Source organism: Sorex araneus, chromosome 7, assembly GCF_027595985.1.
Source record: "Sorex araneus isolate mSorAra2 chromosome 7, mSorAra2.pri, whole genome shotgun sequence".
NCBI classification, from domain to species: Eukaryota; Metazoa; Chordata; class Mammalia; order Eulipotyphla; family Soricidae; genus Sorex; species Sorex araneus.
In genome coordinates, this window is record NC_073308.1 from 47,081,027 (window position 1) to 47,096,870 (window position 15,844).

Consider the following 15,844-nt stretch of genomic DNA (forward strand, 5'->3'; position numbering starts at 1 on the left):
AGCATTGCCACTAACAGTGAAAGGGGGATGTGGTCTTTCTACCACATCCCTGTCAACACTGGTTGTTCCTCTCTGACTCATGCTATTTTCACCGATGTGAAATGATATCCATTGTTCTTTTGATATTGTTTTTTGTTTCCCTAATGATAAGTGATAATGAACAATATTCTACGTGCCTTCAGGCCTTTTGCATGTCTTTTCCAGTGAATGGTGGATTTGTTGTGTGTTAGTTGTTGAGCTTTCTGAGTGCTTTTAAGTATATCTTGGATGTTAGGCCTTTTTTCAATACATTTTATGCGGATATTTTTCTGCCACTAATTAGGGCATATTTACCTTTTAGTCCAAGTTTCTTTTGTCCTTCAGACATTTTCTCATTTGACAAGTTTCATTTGTTAATTTTTGTTTTTGTTATCTTTGCTTCTGGAGTCAAATCATTGAAGACCCCTCTGAGGTCTGTACCCTGAAGAGTTTTGCTATGTTTTCCTCAGTGTGTTTTGTGGATTCTGGTCTAAATCTCAAGGTATTTAATGTGCTTTGGTTTAACTTTTCTGAATGGTGTGAGATACTGATCCAGCTTCATTTTCCGCATGTGGTTATTTAGTTTTTCCAGCATCATTTGTTAAAAAGACATCCCTGGCTCTACTTCATGTACACAACTTCTTTATCATAGATTAACAGTTCATAAATCTGAGGCTTTATAGTAGAGCTCTGAATTCTGTTCCTTTAGTTTAAGAGTCCATCTTTGAGGAGTGGAGATTTCTTTTATATGATGGGGAAAGGCATAATTGAATTGTCGTAACAGCTGTGTGGAAAACAATTTATATGTGATGAGTTCATGCTTTCAAGTCGAGTGTTGAGGATGCAATCTGGTTTACTACTGCAGTTTATAGAAAAATGTGGGCATAAAGAAAAAACTGAGGGCCAGAGAGATAGTACAGCAGATGGGGCACTTGCCTTGCACTTCGCCAAACTAGGTTCAATCCCAGGCAACACGTGGTTCCCTGTGCCCAACCAGGAGTGGCCCTTGAGCACAGAGCCAGAAGTAAGCCCTGAGCACTGCCAGGAGTGGCCCAAAAACCTGAAAAGAAAAGAAAAAAATTGAGTGGAGAGTTAAGCAGGCTGTAAGCAGGATTCAGTTATTTGCCAGGTCCTTGCCCAATTCACATTGCAGAAATGCTCCCGATGAGGCGAATCACTCTTAGAAAGTATGTCCCCGGGAGGACCGGGTTGTGGCTACACGCATTTTGTTAACCCTCAAGGTAGCAGAGAGACTTCCGATGTTCAGCTGCAGCAGAGCAGACAGCGTTAGGTTTCAGGGTCAGTCCTCTGTGGCTGGAGACTCTGCCCTCTGGATCCGTCCTGAGGGATTCTCCTAAGTAGTTCTTCATTGTTGATGCACTTTGCTACCTAAAACTTGAGCCCTTGGAGACTTGGTGTTATTTAATTAACAGGGGGGGGGGGTGTGTTTTATATTTTGCAGACTACGGCAAAGGAAAAATTTTTTTCTTTAGCCTGCTTCTTCCTGGCCTAACCAGATCTCAGCCCCATCCAAGGGTCATTAGTTACAAAAGATTTTCCCAAGTAAGAGTTTCTTTGCTTGGTGTCCAGTGTTAGTCCTTTATTTGGCTTGTTTTTGTTTTGGGGCCGCTCCTGGTGATGCTCAGGGTTTACTCTTGGCTCTGCCCTCAAGAATCACTTCTGGCGGTACTCAGGGAACCATATGAGATCCCGGGGATCGAACCCAGGTCAGCTGCACACCAGACAAATGCCACACTTGCTGTACTATCATGCCGGCTTCAGTGTGTTAGTCGTTATTCCCAGTAATTTCCTTTCCAATGAATCGCCAACATTTCACAAATTATAATGGCCTATAATTCTCCCAAATGAAGTATTTTACTTTACAGTATCTATATTTAAGATGTTGAATCCCTGTTGAATCCCTGCTCTAGAAATTGAGGCAAAGTTTTGCCAATATTTAAACTAATCTTAAATAAATTTTATTCAGCACTCAAAATGTAAATTTCAGTAGTATCTAATTGGATAAAAAATTATGTTAAAGGTGGATTGGCTGGTTGGTTTAGGGGACATACTGGATGGTGCCTGGGGGCTCAGTACGGGGGGCTTGCTTAGGAATTTCATACTTAATTAGCCTTGTTTCCTGAAGAAGACTTCCTTTCAGATTTATATCTGAATTTAGATATAACAGCAATGAAACTCAAGGATTTTTTTTTTTTTAAATACTAGTGTGATCTTAAGGATCATTTTGTCAAATGAGCTTTTTAGGTACTAAATATTACGGTCTTATGAAATTTTATCAGCTTTTAAAAAAAGCAATGGCATGCCTTTTGTACTAAAATTACTGATGAGAAGCCTTATGAATCTCATATTTTTTTTTTGTCAGATGTCTTTGTATAGGAGAAATTGATCTTTTTTTAAAAAAGTTTAATTCTGTTTTTATAGTCAGAAGAAGAAACTGTAGAAGGCGAGAAAGAAGTTGAGGCTCTGAAGAAAAGTGCAGACTGGGTGTCCGACTGGTCCAGTAGACCTGAGAACATTCCACCCAAGTAAGTTTGTGCTTCTCTTCGGGCAGACATCATTGATCCAGTTCACACTCCTTATCATGTGCGGTGTACCTGGTCATTCCCAGAATATTTTCATGCATTTTTGACACCTACTTCTGGATTTATCTCTCCAGGGAGTTCCACTTTAGACACCCTAAGCGTTCTGTTTCACTGAGCATGCGGAAAAGTGGAGCCATGAAGAAAGGGGGTATTTTCTCGGCCGAATTCCTTAAGGTGTTCATTCCATCTCTCTTCCTTTCTCACGTTTTGGCTTTGGGTCTAGGGTAAGTACTGGTGAACATCCTAAGTTATTTCACTTGCTTTATTTAGAAATGTATGTGAAAAAGTTTGTATTGTTTTATTTTTAATGTTTCAGTGCAAATAATGTGAGCTTAAAAATTGTTCAGGTTGTTACATTATTGTGATAATGAAAAAATGTTGATAGTTTTTTTCTTGGATTTTCTTATTGGAAAAGAAGTTGCTCTCATTAATATTAATACCCCCAAATGAATTTAGTTGTTTTTTTCTTTTCTTTTCTTTTTTTTTTTTTTGGTATTTGGCTCCTACCCAGCAGTGTTCAGAGCTTTCTTCTGGCTCTGTGCTCCTGCTTCACTCAAAGAGGTGCATGGGGGAGTGAACCCAGCTTGTGGCAAGTACCTTCACTGCTGGACTATCTTTCTTTTCCCCCATCAATGATGTATATTTTTGGAGGGTGGGGGCTACACCTGGTAGTGCCCAGGACTTAGACCTTGCTCTATACTCAGGACTCACTCCTGGCAGTGCTGAGGGGACCATTTGGAGTGCTAGGGATCAAACCTGGGGTTAGCCGTGCTCAAGGCAAGCACTGTATTCTCTCTCCGCCTTCCAAAGTGAGACTTCTAAGTGGGTCTTTTTGTTTGATTTCCTTCTTTTAGTTTTGCTTTTTATAAGTTACTCAAAATTAGATACATTTAGATACATTCAGTAAGTTCAGAATATTTAATTCATAAATTTAAGATCAATGTCTTATTTTTTTCTCCCTGCAAATGGGAAAATAATTAACTTGGTGAATGCTCTCTAAGCAAAACAGGTAGCTTATTTTTAGGGTACTTTTACCCTCCTTTTAAAAATCGATACCATGTTTACTGTAATATACTTCATTAACTTTTGGGGGTATATATTTAAGAACATATTCTTGTTTTGATCAGTTGACATATGTTTTTGAAAAATGTTAGGAATTTAGCGCTAGTTAAGTTTTCTTAATACATGTTACTTTCTTTAACACATTGATTTAGGCCCATAACACCAGTAGCATTAGATTTGATTATTGTTTAATTATCATTAATTGCAGCCTTGGCATCAACACGGCAGGCAAATCCAGTATGTTATTTTCTGCATATATGTTTTGCAAAAGATACATTATTCCCTGCAAAGGACTCAGTGCTATGGAAGGGATTATCATAGTCATGGAAGTACATCTGCAAAGTTTCCCATTTGTCTCTTTGCCTTTTGGGATGCTTCCATGATAAATGAGAACAGTGATCAAGGGAAGACAGTGGAAGCTGTTTGTGGAGGAAAGGAGTATATGACTGTTGTAGGGAATTGGTGTGAGGAAAGGAATAGCAGTGTCACTTCCTGTACTGCTCAGCGGCCATTTGCAGTGGTTTTGATGGACTATGTTTTCTTTTTTTCCTTTTTGGGTGAAGCCCAGCGATGCACAGGGGTTATTCCTGGCATTGCTCTCAGGAATTACTCCTGGTGGTGCTCAGGGGACCATATGGAATGCTGGGCATCGAACCTGGTCATCTGCGTGCAAGGCAAATGCCCTACCCACTGTGCTATCGCTCCAGCCCCATGTTTGTTTCTTTTAATATGTCTTGCAGTATCTTTTTTTCCTTAAGAATTCTCAGACTCTCTTGATGACGTTTCTTATTGCTATAGGTGGATGTCAGATGTCGGAAGGGAAAGAAAGGATTTTTTTTTTTTTTCTTTTTGGGTCACACCTGGCAATGCACAGGGGTTACTCCTGGCTCTGCACTCAGGAATTACCCCTGGCCGTGCTCAGGGGACCATATGGGATGCTGGGATTTGAACCCGGGTCGGCCGCGTGCAAGGCAAACGGCTTACCCTCTGTGCTATATCTCCAGCCCCAGGATTTTTTTTTTTTTAAGTTTCTTAGATTGCTCCGAGATTTGGAGTTTGAGTTGGTTTATGTTATTGATGTAAATACTTGCTTGACTTGGAAAAGTAATATTGGGCCCTTAATCCTTAAGAGTTAGAACATTAAAGCCGGGCGCAGTAGTACAGTGGGTAGGCATGCGACTGACCCAGGTTCAATCCCCTGCATCCTATATGGTTCCCTGAGCACCACCAGGAGTGACTCCTAAATTACGAGCCAGCAGTGTGTGCACCCCCTCCCTCAAAAAAAGGGGAAGTTAAATCATTTATGAGAACCTCTTTTAAAGCAGTGACTGCTTTATGTTTGTTTATTATTTTGTATCTAAGATACCAGTAGATGCCTTTTTTCCTACCACAGAGAAACAGCTGGAAGGAAGTTAGCTTTGCTTTACTCTTTGGCGGAATCTCTGATTTGACTTTGTCTAATCATTGCCGCTGTGCTGTCCAGTCCTGCTTAATGAGTAAACAACTGGATAAAACCTGTTTGACTGGCTGGTAACTGCTTTTAAGTCAGCGATGGTTTCAGGGTGTTAGGAAACTGCACATTTACCTCAAAAGCCTATTACAGGAGCTGATAATTTAAGTTTTAAAATAGAACTCAGTAAGGTGGCCTAGAGCTGTTGAATCAGATCAACCGTGACATGCTTTGTTTCCTTTCAGCATCTATATTGGAAAACGACTGAGCTCACCCTCTGCCAGCACCTACTGAGGGAAAGAAGAGCCCCTGGAAAGGCGTGTGACCTGTGAAGTGGTGTATTGTCACAGTAGTTTATTTGAACTTGAGACCATTGTAAGCATGACCCAACTATCACCCTATTTTTACATATCCAAGTTTCAGTAACTCTCAAATCCAGTATTTTACTCAAACTCTGTTGAGACGTTTTACTAACCTAACTCCCTTTTTGGCCTGTAAGACACTTTAGACTTTTCCTAACAGAGTTTACTGTTGTTTAGAAATTTGCAAGGGCTTCTTTTCCGCAAACGCCACCAGCAGATTATAATTTTGTCAACAATGCTGTTACCTTCTTTTAGTGCCACCAGATTTAGATCTGTATCATTCATGGTATAAATTTAACTCTTGCTAAGTATCTACCATTTTTCTCTTAAATGAGATCGGGTTAACAAATGACAAAAAAGCTTTGTTTTGTTTCTGAAGACAAAGACAAGCTTTCCTAAGCTTGAATTTATAGTTATTACAAAGGAAAACAAGTGGGGGGAAAATGACCAAGAAAACATATATCGTGGGCAATAAAAAAGAGTTATTTTCAACCAGCTTTGGAACTTCTTTCTATCTCGCCTCCTGTTGGCGCCTTTCAGCCTGTAAGAGGCAGACTGTGTACATGATAGGTATAAAATAGAGTAAGAACTTAAAAACAGGGCCGGAGCCATAGTCCAGCAGGTAGGGCATTTACCTTGCACATAGCCGACCCGAGTTCCATCTCCGGCACTCCATATGGTCCGCAGAGCTCTTCAGGAGTGATCCCTGAGCACAGAGCCAGGAGTAAACTCTGAGCACCACCACGTATGGCCCAAACACAAGTTAAAAAAAAAAACTAAACTAAAAACCATCAGCATATTTTAATATTAGTATGTTGTGATGCTGTCTTCTCTATGGTGTGGAATCTTTATTTCTGATAAGGAATGTCTCAGGCCTGGAAATACATGTAATTGCTTTTGGGAATTTTGTATGTGTACGTTTGGTATTTTTATGTTTATTAGCTGCATGTGAATTTTTCTTCTAAGTTTTTTTCTTTTTTTTTATTCTAAGAAGAGGCTTTGGAATGAATTCAATAATCAATATATGCTTCTGGTTTTAGGAAGCATCACTATACTCTAAAGCCTTTAAACCCTGGAGATAATTGTTTCGTAGTTATTCCATGCACATGGGCAACTTTAAAAAAACATGCCTGGGTTGTGGGAAGAGTAGACAAAATTCTGAAGAGATGCCATTTGTTTTCTTTTAATCGCCCACTTTCAAGTGTTTACTGTATTGTTTTACTAAGGGTGGTCCTGTGATTTTGCAGGCACTTGTCACTGTTTTCTCATGTAGCCATTTTTCAGTTATATAAAACTTTGAACGTTCCAGGATTCAATTTTCTTTAATAATAAACCTTTTTTGTTTCTGAAATGTGAAGCTTTAGGACCAAATCATTAGAATGCATCAGGAATATTGTTTGTCCCAAGTAATGATTTTATTGGATTTCAGAAAACATAGCATGTTGTTGAAGGATACTATTGTATGTTTTAATATATATAATTGCTGTTTATGATATAAACATTACTATAGAATATTTAGAAAAACCCTTGTTAATTTTAAAACTACCGCTATTCATTAAATAAAGTGGATCAGGTTTACTTGATTGGAAACACTATGACAACCCGGTTTGCCGTATTGTAGAAACTAACTCATTACTTTAATCAGGATTTATAAAATTGAAGTGTTATAGTGGATAATGACACAGATTAAACAAAAACATTAATTTCTGATTACTTTCAAAAATTTAACTGGCTATCTTAAAGAAAGATATTATATTCGAAACTGTTCTCAGTTATTGTACCTTGGTTTTTTTGTTCTAACATCTGTATAAATAATTTTGAGCATCCTATTTCTCGTTTCTGTTTTCTTAAACAAATCAAGTAAATACTTGATTTGCCTTTTATATTTATTTCGAGTGTCCTTTGAATTTATTTGGGAAGAAAAATCTGATGCCCACTGATTTTGAAAGACATAAATAAAATTGGAAAGTTGATAAAGTTTAAGAGCACTAAAGAATTAAACTGCTCCAATGTAGAGTTTGTACTGCAATTGGTGTTTTCGCAATGAAAGTAAAATTAGTCTTTAATTAAGAGAAACCTTCTATGGGGACGCATTGACCTCTTGATTCAGTAGTAATTCGAACCTTAGTGTGATTGAGCTTGGGTATGTTATTTTTTTTTTCAATATTGAAAATTTAGTTTTGCCTTTTTTCTTAAAATAGCTGTGAAATTTTGGACCATTACTTAAGACATGAATACATGATCACAATAGAACTTATAAGATGAACTCACACAGTATTTATTGATAGCCGTAACATATATAAAATAAATGTTAATGTTCCTATTCAGATTGGTGTTGAATGGCAACAAATCGTGTGATTGGGATGGAGAGTTCAAAAATTAACAGTTGACATTTTATGATTTATGTTTAAAAAGCTTTATACCTGTTTACAATTTGGGGATGAAAAGGCAGGCTTAATTTTTCTTACGCTTAATGAAAACTGGCTTAAATTATTTGCAAGTAGGATCAGTACCAAAACTGCATAAGCTTGCACATTGAAAAGTGCAGCAAATTATTTTGCAGTTAAAAAAAAAGTACTAGTTTAAAAAATGAAAATTGAAGTCTCAGCCAGTTGGATGAACTTTTTAGGTGAATCAGTTGTTGAAATTAACTGAGCCAAAGTGATTATGCATTCTTCATTTATTTAGTTAGCACTTTGTATCATCATATACAGTTTACAATACATGTATAACTTGTAGCTATAAACATTTTGTGCCATTAAAGCTCTCACAAAACTTTTCCTGTCAGTTCATCATTGTATGTTGTGTGTTTCCTCAGAGTTCAGAGGAGATGAGGTCTCATCTGTCTACACAAAATTCTTAATGTTTGAAATTCTCAACTATTAGAGTTCCTGTGCTCAGGAGTTTCCTGCTGTCAGGGAGAAAGCCACATCAGGCAGCTATTTATTAGAGAAGGATGTATGACGTATTTAAGGGGGCAAGACAGTCAAAGCATTTCTTGTACCAGAAACATCAAAATAACAATGCCATCTGAATAATTACTCACTGAAGGGGTGATAAATGAAAGACAATTAAGAGTTCTATGAAAAAGGGAGGGGCAGAGCAATAGTCCAGTGAGGAGGGTGTTTTCCTTGCACACGGGTGACCCGAGTTCCATCCCATCACTCCATATGGTTCCTCAAGCCCGCCAGGAGTGATCTCTGAGCACAGAATCAAGAGTACGCCCTGAGCACCACTATTGTGCATCCCCATAAAAAAGTGGGGTGGGGTGGGGGCAGGGATGGAAGGAACTAACAAGTGAAAATGTGTTTCAGAAATAGGAAGTTCAGTGTAGCCAAAACACGAGTAGAGGAAGCTGAAAATGTACTTTAGTATTGAACCTACATCTGTTGAAGATTTCTATGCTCTTCTGAGGTTTGGTCGTCAATAGAACACCTTGCAGAGTTTATTTAGAGGGAAATGATTGAAAACTTAAGTTGTGGATGGCATGAAAGAGTGACAAAAAAAGAATAGCAGAGGCTAGGAGATATGTTGATTCTCTGCATAAAGAGTAAGAACCCATTCTGGCTGCCAACCCTTAAATATATTGAACATAACCAGCATATAACTTTTCTTACAGAGCTAGTACCTAGGAGAAAGTTCTAGAGTGGAAATGGAGCAAAGCACTCTTAGAAGTGTGTATATTTACAGATTGGACAATGGGAAAGGTGTTAAAGTAGCACTGGCGCGAGGGGAGATAGTGCAGGGGCCTCATGCACTTACATGCATGCACCTGACCTGGCATTGATTCCCAGCACCACAAGTCTCCCAAGTGCCCCTAAACATCACTGTCTGTGGCCCTGGAGGCCCCCCAGGCATTTTCAGGGTGACCCTGGTGGTCCCTCACACTGCATCTTCAGCCCTAGCCCTGAACCGCTGGCCTGGATGATGGAGTTACTCTGGGAGTGGCTCCCTGAGCACCTGAGCCCCTTCCAAAACACAGTGAAGTCCCACTTTCCACGCTAGAAGACAGACTCGGCGGGGCCCGGGAGAGAACAGGGCAGGGTGCTTGCCTTGCAAGTGGCCAACACAGGTACAATCTCTGGCGTCCCATATGGTCCCCAAAGCACGACAAGTAATTCCTGAGCAGTGCCAGGAAGGTGAGTGATCAAACCTGCCAAAGAGGCTGCCTGTATGGCTCAGCAGCCGAGTGAGTGGGTGCTATGCAGGCATACCTGGCCTCAGTGTGGGGAAAGTGAGCACCTTCCCGAAAAGGAGCGGGCGACAGTCCTGTCCTAAGAAGCCCTACCTTAGGGCCAGAGCGATAGTACAGCATGCAGCCAACCCAGGTTTGATCCCCTGTTAGGGCCCTTCAGGCACCAGCAGGAGTAGTTCCTGAGTGCAGATGCAGGAGTAAACCCCTGAGCATCACCAGGCATGATGCAAAAAAATAAGGAAAGGAAGAAAATACAGAAACAGGGAGCAGTTAGCATAGGCTGGCCAGTGAACTTTGAACTCTCGTATTCTTTGCTAAAATCTGGGCACTTCTGGGTTCTTTCTCACAGAGCAGCTTGCCCCTTTGAGTCCTGTTTCGGTGTTCACACCACCAAGGGAACTGTCACATTCCCTGCCTGCAGGGCCAGTTTAGAGTTGGCTGTGTGGGGGTCATATCGTGTGGTACTTGGGAACCCGACCACCCCAGGCAGTGCTGGGGCCCACCAGAGTGGCAGCTCCAGGGCTGTGTGCATGGGGGCAGGAGTTGGGTAGCACGAGGGGTGCAGGGATCCAGCCCAGGGGCTCACACAACACACAAGGCATGTGCTCTACCGCTTTGAACTTCCTAGCCCCTGGGCCAACCTTTTTGGTGGATGTAAAATTCCCCCCCCCCCGCATGGTAAAATAATCGCGTATTAAAGCAGTAGACAGTTTATTGTTCAGTCATCAGTGTTTTCAAACCTTTGCTTAGCACTTTTTATTGTTACCTTTCATAGGTAAGATGATGTTTTATTTTTTTATTCAGTTTACAAAGTTGTTGATAAAGAGTTTCAGACGTTCATTGTTGCAGCTCCAAACTCACCACCAGTGTCAACAGCACTCCACAGTTCCCTTCCTCACCCCACCATTGCTATGGTTTGGGTCACATGCTTAAAAATTAGTGTTTAAAAATAAGGGATCCTCGTCCACAATGCCATGTATAATCTTGTTTCATGCATTTTTTTGGGGGGGGTCACACCTAGCGATGCTCAGGGGCTACTCGTAGCTCTGCACTCAGAAATTACCAGGTCGGCCATGTTCGAACACCCTACCCACCCTAGAGTTGCTTCAGCCCCTGTCTCATGCATTCTTTTAGCTAGAAAATTGTGTGTGTGTGTGTGTGTGTGTGTATTCATTCTTTGGGACATCAGATTTATGGTGGTCGTAGGTTCTGACTAGTAGCTTCTGGTATATCAGATCTTGAGGCACTTAACATTGATCACAGGTGAATTAGTGAGGAAGCCAGAGCGCCACTCCACACCTGCCAGACCCGAGGCTCTGCAGTTTTCAGTTCTCTTAGGACCTCACTGGCAGCCTCAAGGCTGCTTCTGTCCCAGGAGCTGGCCCTTGGGGCCCCTCACCACTGCTTCCACCCAAAGACGGGGCTTCACAGCCCTTTGCTCCTGCTGCCAGTTCTTAAGGCAGAATCTTCCGAGGATGCGCCTGATGGAAGGGGAGCATGGTTCATACTTCCAGGAGAGCCTGGGGGTGCGAGTACATCAGAGATTGTGGAGATATTCTCTCCCTTTCCTGATCCCTCCACAAGGTTCGTAAAGTGATGGATTCTGCCCGTATATGAGGAAGTTCAGGCGCCCAGCCACTAAAAGGAAAAACAACTGGTGTGTATAACAATAAAAATTACATAGTATTTTCTGTCTAGTAGGAAAAGTAATTGCGCAAATTGAGAAGAAAATGTTTAGGAAGAGCCCCAGGGGACTCCTAACACAGATGTGGGGATGGGGCCAGAGCAATAGTACAGCAGGTAGGGCATTTGCCTTGCTTGCAGCCAACCCAGGTTTGATCCCCGGCACCCTTTATGGCCCTCCAAGCACCACCAGGAGTAATTCCTCAGTGCAGAGCCAGAAGTAACTAACCCTTGAGGATCATCAGGTGTGACCCAAAAAGTGTTAAAAACAAAAAAAAGATTTCGGCAGAGAAAAATCTAAATGCTCGGAAAGGAACAGTCAGAGCAAGGAGAAAAAACAGGTGGGACATGGAAGAGAAGAATGTTTCTACAGAGCTATGGTGTTTTATGTTTTTATAGAACTAAAGTAGAGGATTTTGCACAATGAAAGGAGGAAGTAACAGGAACAGCCCTTGCTGGTAATATGGCCATAAAAGAAAAAAAGATATTGAGGGATACTGGGGAAGAATAGAGGCCTGAGCGTGGAGTCTTCCTAAGGAACTGAACAGATTTGAACGTATGTACTAAAGCCATCATCCATCTGTAGACCTTCCCCAGACTCGGCCCATTAGTCTCTCCCCATTCTTGCTTCCCTCCCCCACCACCTGGCAGCTACTCTCCTGCCTTCTAGCTCTGTCAAAATTGATAGCTGTCTCAATACACTTGCTAGCTTATTCATTTTGGTAATGGGTCCAGGGCCTCCTAGGTGAGAAAGTATTGGAGCTACAGCCCTTGCCCTTGTCTTAATGCACGTAGTGAAATACCTTCAGGGTATGTCAGAATATCCTCCCTTTTTAAGGCCAAATAATACTTGTGTGTTGTAAGTTGATGGGGGATGGACTCCTCCTACTGTGTAGCCCTTGAATATGAGTGGACAAGTATCTGTAAAGGCAGTCTTAAAAAAAACAAGATGGGGGCTGGAGCTGTAGTACAGCAGGAAGGGAGTTTGCCTTGCACACAGCCGACTCGGGTTCAATCCCCAGCATCCCATATGGTCCCCCGAGCACCGCCAGGAGTAATTCGTGAGTGCAGAGCCAGGAGTAACCCATGAGCACCACCAGTGTGACCCAAAAAGAAAAAAAAATATATAGACAACATAGTATAATGTTGAAGACATCAAGCAGAACTGTGTGAATCGGTAAGTTTAGTTGCAAGACTTTAGTCCACTTACTAAACTCTTCCTGTACTTTAGTTCCCTCACCAGTAAAATTGGGTAATAAAATAACTTAGGTTATTGTAGGGTGCTGGAAAGATAGTACAGCGGGTAGGGTGCTTGCCTCACATGTGACCGACCAGGGTTCAATCCCCAGCACCCCGTTTGGTCCTCTGAGCCCCACCAGGAGTGACTTTTAAGTGCAGAGCCAAGAGTAAGCCTGTAGCACCACTGGGCATGCCCTCCCACCCCCCCCCAAAAAAAGTTATTGTAATTGAATGAGATATACATACAAAGTGCTTATAATTATGCCTAAAACTTAAAGGTCAGATCAGTATTTATTACTATAGGAATTGCATCTATTTCTCTATGTATGCTTAAGGATCCCCAAGTAGCTAAATGAAGGAATAACATTATTTTTAAAAAACTTAGAGCTGGCCCTGTTTCAAATCCCTAGCACTGAATATGGTCCCCTGAGCCCTGTCAGGAGTAATTCCTGAGCACCAACAGGTGAGTTCACAAAAGCAAAATCTTACAAAACAGTATGCAAGAGTGAAACAGAAAAGTAGTTATAAAAAAAAGCATATTGACACATTTGTACACGAGTTCCAAGTTGATGGATGGCAAATGAACTCCTGGTCTTGATGTAGTGTAAACAGATATTGATACACGTCTGAACACCTGATACCTACAATGTTAAATCCCAGTGTTACAGGACCAGGAGGTAGTACGCCCATTAAGGCTTAGGGGCAGGAGCAATAGGACTGTGGGGAGGGCGTTTGCCTTGCACGTGGCTGACCTGGATTCAATCCCTGGTATCCCATAGGATCCCCCAAGCACCACCAGGAGTAATTCCTGAGTGCAGGGCCAGGAGGAACCCTTGAGTATCGCCAGATATGATCCAAAAAGCCAAAAAAAGATTATGACTGGCATGCGTTTGACGCAGGTTCCATTCCTGGCCTCACATGCATTGTCCCCCAGCATTGCATAATGAAGTCCTGGCGCCCTCCCCCCACCCTGAGTGTGGCCCTGGAGGCCCCCAAATACTGGCTGGGGTGGCCTGGGTAATCCCTGCCACAGCAGGGTGCATTGAACTGCCAGTCCAATTGGCCGAGAATCAGGAGAGGGGCCACCAGACCACTAACCACTTGGAGGCCCCCTCACCTACCCCCAACTCCCAGCCAAAGAAACCATTATTACAGCAATTTCTTTTCTTGGAATGAATTATATAATCATTGAAATATAAAAGGATAAATGGTGGGACTGAGGTAATACAGGGAATAGGGGGATTCCTTTGCTCATGACCAACCTAGGTTCAATTCCCAGCACCTCTTACGGTCCCCTGAGCCCTGCCAGAAGCAGTCCCTGGGTGCAGGCAGCACCAGGAGTAATTCCTGAGCACCTCTAGGTGTGGCCCAGAAACTGAAAGAAGGGGGTGGGGCGGCAGGAAGGGGTATAAATGAACTAGAATGAAAGAGAATTAACTCATTGGAAAATGATGTTTAACCATTTACCACAGTGCAGAGCCACAAGTAAGATAACTTTTCCTTGAGTGCTCAAATATCCCTTATTCAAAAAGCAGAGGCTTTCCCATCTCCTTCCAGCCGCTTTTTTCTTCTTTTTTTTACAGGAGCAATCCTTTAAAAAGTCCAACAATTCTCTGCCCACTCTGTTTCGGTATTGAACTCACTCCTGTTAGGCTGCTTCTCATTACTACAACAAAACCTCTTTTGTTGAGTGCCCTGTTCCACAGTGCCAAGGCCAGGAGTCCCTTTGAAGGCCTCGTCCTCTCTCTGTAACCTCCAATCCACGTTTAGAAAAATGTTTTTCTCTTGGGCCTGAAACCACAGGTGCTCACGGGCTGTTCCAGGCTCATTCTGGGCTGGCCGTGTGTGGGGGGGGCGGGGGGGGGGGGGAGGGGGGTTGCTTCTCCGCTGCTGGAGGCGCTCACAGACCATGCAGTGGCTGGGTTAACCTGGGCATCAGGTGGGCAAAGAATGGGGTATTTCCCATTGGAGCGAGCGCCCTGGCTCCAGTCAGCTTTTGATTCTATAGCTCATACTCAGCATCACACTCCATGTCTTCTTCATTGGGCTTTCGGGATTCACCCCCCTATTCTTCCTGAGGGTACTAGTCCTCAGGCTTCCCTCCTGAGCCCTCTCTTCTTGTCTCTGTCGTCTTATTTTGGTTGGTTAGTTGTTTCAGCCATACCCGTCAGTGCTCAGAGCTTACTCCTGACTCTGTGCTCAGGGATCACTCCTGGCAGTGCCAGGAACCAGTCAAACCTGGTTGGCCTCACTCAGGACAAGTACCCTACCCACTATGTGCATTTTCTCTCTCCGTCTTTCTCTCTTTCTGCCTCTCTCTGTCTCTGTCTGTCTCTGTTTCTCTGTCTCTCTCTGTTTCTCTCTCTCTGTTTCTCTGTCTGTCTGTCTGTCTCTCTCTCTCTCTCTCTGTTTCTGTGTCTCTCTGTCTCTGCCTATCTCTGTTTCTCTCTGTCCCTATCTCATCATCATCACCCCTGCCATTTCATGGCTTCTGATCTCAGAGGACTCCCAGCTGTGGCTCTGACTGAGACCAGGCACTGGCCTCCTGAATCATTTCTTGCTCCCTCCCACCTTTGCGGAGACATGTCTGAGGCCTCCCTAGGATGCCGTGGTCGAAAGATTCTGGCGGAGTGTGGCTGAAGTGAAAACAAGCAGAAGTCAGAGAAACGCCAAGTCAGATCAGCCCTCAGTGGGGTGGGCCTTGGGAGGGGGACGGCTGAGCAGAGCTACCGAGGGCACCGGGACCAGGACGTGTGGAGGCTACGAGGAGCTGAGATGGGAACCAGATGGGGGGAACGCACAAGGAAGGAGCTGTCACCACTCACTGTGGCCCGGTGACAGGGAGCGTGAGGGGGCGGGGAGAGGAGAGGCCGTGGACAGGAGAGGGGCTCCCTCCAGGGTTTCCTGTCCTTTAGGAGCAGGGACAGGATGAACGTCACTACTTCCGATGTTTCCCACATGACGAATGTGGCTGCAGAAGAATGTGGCCCCCGCCCCCGGAGCAAGAAATATTAGTCTCTTTTGACATGAAAAAAAGCCATTTTCTTTTATCTCCTAATTTAAACACTTGCACTGAGCACTATTCATCTCCACTTTCCTCTCCTCCGCCTGGGGCGGCTTCCTTGATCTCCCGTTGCCTTTGGTTGTGTGAGTCTGGCACTCTCACCCCCCAGTTTCTAGTTTCCACGTTCCCCTCCCCCACCACAGGGGAGGGGTCATGCTCTGTTGGTGG

General features: G+C 43.0%; 1 protein-coding gene across 2 annotated transcripts in view; it reads left to right on the forward strand.

Moving 5' to 3' along the window:
• BNIP3L (BCL2 interacting protein 3 like) overlaps window positions 1–8,273 on the forward strand; it is a 29,485-nt gene extending 21,212 nt beyond the window's left edge. For both annotated transcript variants that reach the window (XM_004619140.3, XM_004619141.2), the window contains exons 4-6: window positions 2,461–2,564; window positions 2,696–2,845; window positions 5,379–8,273. In XM_004619140.3, the coding sequence (XP_004619197.2) occupies window positions 2,461–2,564; window positions 2,696–2,845; window positions 5,379–5,427 (303 nt within the window). In that variant the 3' untranslated portion in view covers window positions 5,428–8,273. The remainder of the gene's footprint in view (window positions 1–2,460; window positions 2,565–2,695; window positions 2,846–5,378) is intronic.
• Window positions 8,274–15,844: the final 7,571 nt, after the last annotated feature.